At 41.0% G+C, this 9,543-nt stretch overlaps 1 protein-coding gene across 1 annotated transcript; it reads right to left on the bottom strand.

Moving 5' to 3' along the window:
- Nucleotides 1–296: 296 nt before the first annotated feature.
- On the bottom strand, nt 297–9,140 carry LOC112108750 (exostosin-like 2). The gene is made up of 5 exons (XM_029912424.1): nt 8,921–9,140; nt 6,005–6,088; nt 5,028–5,455; nt 2,129–2,199; nt 297–1,247 (listed from the first exon to the last, which is right to left on the bottom strand). The coding sequence occupies exons 2-5, from the start codon at nt 6,007–6,009 to the stop codon at nt 756–758; spliced, it is 996 nt and encodes a 331-aa protein (XP_029768284.1). The 5' UTR covers nt 6,010–6,088; nt 8,921–9,140; the 3' UTR covers nt 297–755.
- Between the last annotated feature and the right edge of the window lie 403 nt (nt 9,141–9,543).

The following is a 9,543-nucleotide window of genomic DNA, read 5'->3' as shown; positions in this document are numbered from 1 at the left end:
CACTGAAGAACAGTAGTTAACATACAAGCTTTGAGGAGTTTTATAACCAAGTCTAATACCCTCACAAACAGCTCAGTGTAGCCCTTAAAAGTTTTCACTAGGAATTGTTGAGAAAAATAGAACAGTCTCATAATATACAGGTCTGTTGCATCTTACGCGCATTTAACATGCGCGATTTCAACTTTACGCAGTCGGGAAAAAAAAAGAGAAAAATCAACAGTTTTAATACTATACCTGTAGTGCGGGCGATTTCGCCCGCCATTGAACTCAATGGGGTTTTGGCTATATGCGGTTTTCGCTTTATGCGCTAACCGCGGAACGGAACCCCTGCGTAAGATGAGACAGACCTGTATATATATAAACAACACAAATATGCCAAAATATCATTTGATTGGGTAAATATATTCTAAAGAAATAGAAATTAAGTTCTTCATATGTGTGCAACAAGTGATTGTACATTTTTCTGCACATGCTTTTGAAGGTCTGGCCCTGTAATTTTGACAATAACAGCTTCTCAAGTATTAAGAGATGAAGGTGATTTTATGATAAGTGAACATTACACACACACTGTTCTTTAAACTTTCTCAATAACTTACACTGGGGAAAGAAAATACTGTGGGCAAAATTCAGAGGCTATGTGTAAAGGAGGACAAGTTGGAGTAATGCATGCCTTCTTCTGGTCCCTCAGCATTTAACTTACACTGACTTGAATTTACTGTTTGATGTGTAACTTATACCCCTTATATTATACATTCTTACATTTTATTCTTGTGATTGGCATAATTAGGGAACCCAAACTGAGAAATCATAATGTTAGAATATTTTAATGGCATACTGTTATAAATATTAACCAATTTATTTAGACAGTAAGATCTTTGTAGCAAGTGCTCTGCTCGGTGCCACATTCCGGAATAACCACTGTTAGTCTCTTTTTCTAAATTCCTTATGTCAACAGGTTTCACGAACACTCCTGAAGGCTTTCCAGTATGCTTTGCCACTAGAAAATTCATGACAATATCATCACAGTTTTGAGTTTCATCTATCAAAGTGTGAACAGCATCAGGCTGCTTTTGAAAGAGTTCTAGGTATCCACTGTGAAAGAATGCTGCTCCTATGAGAACCATGGAGTACTGGTCCCCATTTCCAAATCCAGGTGTCTGCAATTCAAAGCTGCCATAACTGTATATACCTGAAGAAGTGGAAACATGCTTTCTAGGAACAAATCCCACTATCTGATCTGGAAATTGCTGTAAGAAAATCAAAAGATAGCAAAATTAAAGCTCCGCACTACAATCAAAATGTTAATCAATACACCAGTACAAAACCTCTTAATATAAGAATCTCTTATGAGGCTATTATTGATAGAGGTGCAAATTAATTGCTATGAAAGATGCAGATAATATAAAATACACCTCTACCCCGATATAATGCGACCCGATATAACACGAATTTGGATATAACGCGGTAAAGCAGTGCTCCGGGGGGGTGGGGCTGAGCACTCCGGCGGATCAAAGCAAGTTCGATATAACGCGGCTTCACCTATAACACGGTAAGATTTTTTGGCTCCCGAGGACAGCGTTATATCGGGGTAGAGGTGTAATCAGCTCTGTGGTCCGCTGGCCTGCACCACATGGAGATTGTTGCAAGTTAATACAAAATGACCAGTAGAAACTGATACACTGCTTCACTCCACATCATACGGTGCCAAGTAGCATCTGGCCAAAGTTAATTTGCATTCATGCATTTGGGATCAAAAATAAGCCTACAGATAATCTCTACACAGTAAAGAGAAATATTACTATTGATTTCTGGTGCACAGCTTCCAGATCAAATTAAATTTTCTCTGCTGCATTTAACCAATTAGATTTTCTGATATCTGTGACTTGGTAATTTGCTTTTTAAGCAGAGGAATGGTAAAAACATTACTTATACCTGCAGTCTGTAATTTTGTATCATTAAAATATTATTCTTCAGCGTCTTGCCTTTTAGAATTTAGCTGATCATCTATATGACAGATGATAACAGCATGTTCTAGAAATAGCAACAATGAACTGATTTAATCTTTCCATTTAGTAAAATTGATATAAACTCCATTATAAATATGCAGGATGCAATATATAAACATTACCTGCCAAACAGAGAAGGCAAAAGCAAGGTCATAGGCACTAATCAGTGTGTCATCATCCATCATTAAAACAGCTGAAGAGAGGAAAAAGACATTTTAATTTTTTAATGCAGGTAAAGAAAAATTTAAAATCATTAAGTGATAAATACAGGCAGTCCTCAACTTTATGATCTTTGACTTACGACAAATGGCACATACGACGCTTCTAGATTGACACCCTGATTCGACTTACGACCATTGGTTTTGACTTTACGACCCTCGGTCCGCAATGGAGTGGATTGCAGTTCCGAGTTACGCTGTTTTGACTTACGACGCAATTTTCAAGAACCAATTGTGTCGTAAGTCCGAGGACTGCCTGTATGTGAGAATTTACCTGTGCTATATGCAATGACAAGCTAGCCAGACATCTCCTATGAACATTGGGATGAGCTGCATAGCTAAATCATCATGCACTAGGCTGAAAACGTATACTTAGATATTAAGGTTACAGGGAAAAGGATGTTTAACTTTGCAATTCTAACAGATGTTTAATTGACCTGAAGCACACATAATTTTTAGCACATTATTGCTATCATCAATCACAAACTATCACTGTAGCATTAAAAGTTGTGTAGCATAGCTGAACAGCTGTGCAGTGGAAAATCTGGGGGTGGGTGGGAGCGGGAAGAGGGGTTGGCAAAGGAATACAACAGACTTTACTAATTGCAGGTCAGGTTGCAGTCCTAATAGCTTTTTAATACTGTGTAAAGGACAACTATAAAAATCAAGGGAAAAAATCAGATCCCATATAATCCATCATACTGGACAATATGATCTTCCACATAATAATTATTTCTTAACATCAAGGAAACACCAAGACATAAGTATTTCCACACCACTTCTCTGGGACCTAGACAGGCAAAAGTAGCATATAGGCAAAAATTCCCTCTTATTAACTGCAGGATAAGGCCTGTTGCTTCCGATCTCTGGTGATCTTGGTGGTGGGGGGGAGGGTTCACCTTCCTCTGCAGCATGGGATGCAGTCAACTGCAGGGATTAACTGGGTATATCTCACTTAATCTGTTCCCTGACATTGCAGAAGTCTTAGGCATTCATGCACCTCTGTCGCTCTTGTTATCTCCCTGTCACATGTAATAGTCTAGTTTCATGTGTAATACTATGGTCAAATTTCAGTTGTTGGGTTTGGTATGTGAGTGCTGGGTGGAGTTGATGGGTAGCCTATATACAGGGAATCAGACTAGATGATTTTGTGGTCCCTTCTAGCCTTGTATGAGATCCTAGAACCTGAAAACATGCTGCACGTAGAGGTGAAAGCAGGATGCAAGTAGGTCAGTTCCTCAGGGAGGAAACATAGTGGTGTGCTGAGCCCTTTAAGGCAATGGTATGGCTCAGTGCAACCCTGATTAAGCAGCAGGGCATTCTGGGGGCTGTAGTGATCAGAGGCTTTCTGGGAATTTTAGGTTGAGTAGCAATGTATGCTAGCACAGGGGGTAGTGAAATAAAAGAAACTTGTTATACAAACAAGAAAGAGACCACAAAAGAGGTGGGACTTATGCATCTTTTTACTTGAAGGAAACAGGACTTGTTGTTGGGTCTCTCCTGCAAAAAGTTGAGGAAGAGGCCTGGATGAAAAGCCAAAGGCCAGGGAAAAATACCTGGAGAAGAAGCAGTGATTTGGGCTAAAGAATCAGACTGGGCTAAGGAGGGAATATAGAGAGCAGCACATGCTTTTGGATTTCCACCAAAGGGCTGTAGAACAGAGATGGGCAAACTACGGCCCACGGGCCACATCTGGCCCGCAGGACCCTCCTGCCAGGCCCCCAGGCTCCTGGCCCAGGAGGCTAGCCCCCGGCCCCTCCCCTGCTGTCCCCCCTCCTGCGCAGCCTCAGCTCACTGCGCCGCCAGCACAATGCTCTGGGTGGCGGGGGCTGTGAGCTCTTGCCTTGCTGCGCAGCTGCAGAGCCGCGGCCTGACCCGGTACTCTGTGCTGCGCGGTGGTGTGGCTGGCTCCAGCCGGGCAGCATGGCTGCCTGTCCTGGTGCTCTGGGCACCGCGGCTGTAGTGCCGCCAGCCACCGGTGCTCCAGGCAGCGTGGTAAGGGGACAGGGAGCGGGGGGGTTGGATAGAGGGCAGGGGAGTTTGGGGGGTGGTCAGAGGGCAGGGAACAGGGGGGTTGAATAGGGGCAGGAGTCCCAGGGGGGCAGTCAGGAATGAGAGGAGGGGTTGGATGGGGGGCGGGAGGCAGTCAGGGAACAGGGAGGGGTGGATGGGGCAGGAGTCCCGGGGGGGCCATCTGGGGGCGAGAAGCAGGGAGGGGTGGGCCACGCCTGGCTGTTCGGGGAGGCACAGCATCCCCTAACCGGCCCTCCATACAATTTTGGAAACCCAATGTGGCCCTCAGGCCAAAAAGTTTGCCCACCCCTGCTGTAGAAGAAGGCATGTGAACCCCTGTACTGATTTGGACTTTTTTTTAATGTTAGTTTTGTTGGATTAGGGAGGAATTTTGGATTTGGCTGGAAAGCTAATCTAGTCACCTTTGCCTGAAAGAGGAAACTGAGATAGCAGTCACATTTCCATGAGTACAGCAAGCGCCCTCCCCGCATTCTCTCCTCCACCCAGTGCTTCTAATACAGCCTCCGAGGGGCAGAGGGTGTCTAACATCCATGCTACAGGATCTCCATTTGTCCTGCTGCTTACATCTTCCCTGCCGCTGTTTTCTGCTAAGTGGAATTGCTCAACATCTGCTGGATTCAGAGGTTTCTGGATTCATTTGGTCAGTGGGATTTTTTCCATAATGATAAAATATGCAGTTGTTCTGAGTAATATATAAAATAAGTGTCCTGAAAAGTGGAAATAATATTGTTAGCAACAATGCTACGTATAAGAATGAGGCATTCATTACCTTTTGTTTCCAATTCAGGGAAGATCTGGAGTCTGTTCCTCATGCGATTCACGATCTGCACTTTGAAGACAACAGGTACAGGATGGGGTCCCAGGGAATTCCACATTTCCTCTGGTGTCTTCTCCCCAACATTGTTCCACACAACAACCACTTTGTGTAGATGGGGGATGGCTTGATAATGATTTAAGAGCTTCAACAATAAGTCAGTTCTATTGTATGTCTGCATAACAAGAGTAAATGAATCCAAGGCGGATTGGCTCTGGGATTTTGGTTCCCTTCGCAAATTGGGCATTTTGTCATCTTTAATGTTAGGAAGCAAAGCCATTAAAGCACCTGCCACAAGGAGTAAGACAAAGATCACCACAGAAGAGAAGTGAAGTAGTCGGATTCCCATAACTCTTCCTGGTAGCTTACAGATGTGATGACATCTTTATTAACAAAAATTGAAATGGGAAGAGAAAATTCATCAATCGTCTCCCTACATATTTGTCAGTTCAATGTAAAATTAACATGGACCTCACTCTTTCTCATAGGGCAGGTACGCAGGGAGGATTCTTTGTTGATGGGTATCCTAGGTAAACATTTTAAATTGTTATGTACTTTTGCTCTCTTTTATTCTCAAGACAGATATGAGTCAGATGCAACTTTCTAAGCTTGCTACTGATCAATAAAGATTATTAAAAAAAACTAGTGGGTGATATCATGCTGGGAGTGGCTTTTTGTTTTGCTTAAGCAGAAGCACCCCTCCCCCCATTGATTTCAGTGGGGAGTTCTGTTTAAAAATTGGTGGCATGTGATGATCCTTCTTGTTTAAAACCCTAAAGAAAGTATTTAAAGTTTACAGGGATGTTACTTTCCTCTGGATACAATAAATGCAAGCACTTAATTAATTACATAATATATAGACCAGTTTAGAAAATATTAGCGTGAAACAATTTAATAAAGTCATACTTTTAGTTTTAAAAAAATGTACTTACCTCATTTTTGCCAAGTTGGACTGGGTTTATTTTGGTCTGTTTTAAAGGATGGTGCTGATTAGGTGAAATCAATTCTGTATGGATCTGTTGGAGGTGAAAGGAATTATGTAACTTTTGATCATGCATTTGCTCACCGACCACCCAAGATCCTGTCACAATCATATATGTTTGTGTATAAGGCAAGTGTTCATCTCAACAACCGATGAATGTACACATTCTTGGCAACTGTCCATCTTTTCCTGTTGTTCAGCTGAAGAGTTTTCATTGGATTTCATGACCACTATAAAAATGCATTGCTAAACCAGTATGTTAGAACGAAAAAAGTTCTTACCTCAAGCATATTTAGCTGCTCATTGCAGTATTATTTATTTGTATTACAGTAACACTTACAGGCCACTTACAAACAACACAGGCCCCCGTTTTGCTAGGTAGTCTGGACGAGCTTACGATCTAAATAAACAAGATAGGGTGGAAAGAGAAACAGAGGCACAGAAAGATGACGTAACCTGCCCAAAATGAAACATCAGGTTGGTGACACAGAGCTATGAAAAGAACTCAGGTGTCCTGAATCTCAGTCCAATATGCTGTATCCACTAGACCACATTACAGTACATCGTAGGCTACCATAATCACAGCTGGTTCAGGTGATAGTCTCCCATTTTTCCGGTGCATACCTTTCATGTTCTCCATCTCCCACGTTTATTGGTTGATTTAGAGGTTAAAGGGGAAGCATGTATGGTGATCAGTTGGTTTTACGATTTTTCCCATCTCATCTGAAGGCAGGTTAGGTGGGGATGGCAATAAAAGTTCAGGGGCAAGAGGGTAGGTGGGATGGTAGCAAAAGTGGAAGAGCAGAAAGGAAGGATGGTCTTGTAGTTAAGGTACTAGATTGCAGTCCAGGAGATCCAGGTTCAGTTCATATGGTCTTGTAGTTAAGATACTAGATTGCAGTCCAGGAGATCCAGGTTCAGTTCATAGTTTTGTCACAGATTTCCCATACGACATTGGACAGGTCACTTGTGCCAGTGAAGGAACTAAGGGTCTCCCTGCCTGCAGGCCATTGCAGGATTGGGGCCTTAATCTCTCTGTCTAGTGGCATCCTCATTTTATAGAAAGGGAAATACTTCCCCTCCCTCTCTCTATTTAAATTATTAAATTAAGTTCTTTGGGGAAGGGTTATTTATACTCTGTGTTTGCACTGTGCCTAGCACAATAGGGCCACAATTTTTGTTGGTGCCTCTAGCTAGCACTCTAACACAAATAGTTAATAATAAGGGTGAGCACTCTATGGGTATCTGTGAACTGCAGAGGTGGCATTTTCCATTGCTGCGAATCAGAGTGAGCATTTCATACATTTTGGATGGAAGACAATCATAGAAGTATAGGACGGGAAGGGACCTCAATAGGTCATCTAGAGTCCAGTCCCCTGCTGTCAAGGCAGGACTACGTAGAACGAGAACAATTTTTCACCCTCCTTCTTGTAACAACCTTTTGTGTACTTGAAAACTGTTATGTTCTTCCCCTCCCCCCATCTTCTTTTCTCCAGACTAAGAGGAAATTAGTGAGGGGTTTTTTTTGTTAAATCTGTCTGTGTGAGGAACATAGATACCTCCTTCTATGTTTGGACAACAGAAATATGGAAACTTGGAAGAAGAAGAGCTAGCATTAAGTTGTTGAACCTATGCTTCCATATCAACAAAATAACTTATTTTAGGTTATATAAACTTTACTGATAGAAATGCAAATTGGAAAGTCTGTATATTTACAGCACAGTCTAGTGATCTGAACATGTGATAGGCAGTCAGGACCTCCTGAGTTTAGGTTCTGGTTCTGATTCTGTGTGGCCTTGAAGAAATCACTTACACCGTTTTCAAAAGTGACCACTGAGTTTGGTTGCCTCAATTTGTGGGTGTTCAATTTGAGACACCATTGTGCCTAACTTTTGGAAGTGCAATTCCTAATTAAATCAATAGGAGCTGCAGCTTCTCAGAACTTGTCATCCCAGAGGTGTCTCAAGATGGTCTCCAGAAAACCGATACAGCTGCAATCAATATGAATTTTTAAAAATGTGGATCTTAAATTGTATCTCAGATTCCCTATTTTCAAAACAGGCATTGTGATACTTGCCAAGATTGTTGTGAAGATTAACTAGTTAATATTTTAAAGCACATTGAAAATGCAAACATAAGTGCTATGTGCTATTTTAAAACTTTTGGGTTTCTGTACATTTGTGTTTACTTAATGACATACAATGGGCTGTAAATGCTAAATAAGGATATCACAGATGAATCTCGATTTAAGATATTAAATTAGAATTAGTATCATGTTTCAGAGTAGCAGCCGTGTTAGTCTGTATCCGCAAAAAGAACAGGAGTACTTGTGGCACCTTAGAGACTAACAAATTTATTAGAGCATAAGCTTTCGTGTGCATAAAGTGGGTTGTAGCCCACAAAAGCTTATGCTCTAATAAATTTGTTAGTCTCTAAGGTGCCACAAGTACTCCTGTTCTTTTTAATTAGTATCATGGTGCTTTCATGTATGAATATGCTGAACAATGCAGCAAAGTAGGATATAAAATTCCACTACAACGGTATTGGGCTTCTTCCCATATTCAAAGACTCACATTCCTTTGTAAGGAATATTTACCTCTTTTAAACAGAAATAAAATACAAAACAAATACTGAGAAAGTCAAGATATGCAATTTTAACCCTCCTTTTAAGAAAGAATTCTTCTGAAGCTGCTGTCTCTCTGCCTACACAGTATCCCCCTACCCATTCTAATAATCAGCATTCATTTTATGAAAACAGTTCATTAAAAAAACCCAAATAAATTAAATTATTCAAAGAACAGCCACTTCACATCGTTGTCCAAATTTAAAATACCTTCCATATTATTGCATTTTATTGTATCCTTACCTAGAATGCTGGAGACCGTGAGCCAGACAGCTTATTTGTCTAAGCCTTGATTTACATGAGGAAGAATGGAGATTTTTTTAACCGAGCATAAGAAGTCTGCACATTTTTTGTAAACTCAGTTAGCTTGCACTGGTTGTATTTTTATGTCAACAACATTGATAGAAAAACCCTCCTCTCCTCATCCCAACATGAGAGATTCAGCAGAAGGGCTGGAACAAGCCCGTACTACCTTCCCTTTCTGTGGCATAGTACTTCCTGCTGGATGAAAACACTCCTCCTCCCAGCAGGCTCGAATTTGTAGTTCATGCTTTATCCCGACCATAACAGTTTGTCTCAACTCTTCTTTCAATCAAGCTTTGATTCTTTCAGAGAGTCAGATATTTTTTGAATGTGTTTGTTTTCAGTGTCACAGATGGTACCCATCTGTTTTATGGGAGTAGAAGCTCACCTTGAAATATACCTGAGAATGTATAAAACTAAATTTCCCTTATTTCTCTTACAGTCTCTATTATTAAATCTCTTCCTCATTCCCGTTCAAATACAAATATTTCCCTATAGATTGCGGGTCACACAGAAAAGCAAGATATTATAATTATGTGAAGTTCATTTAGATAGAAAATAAA

Source organism: Terrapene carolina, unplaced genomic scaffold (assembly GCF_002925995.2).
Source record: "Terrapene carolina triunguis isolate 2854851 unplaced genomic scaffold, T_m_triunguis-2.0 Scaffold211, whole genome shotgun sequence".
Classification (NCBI taxonomy): Eukaryota; Metazoa; Chordata; order Testudines; family Emydidae; genus Terrapene; species Terrapene triunguis.
This window is presented reverse-complemented; position numbering and strand designations above follow the sequence as displayed.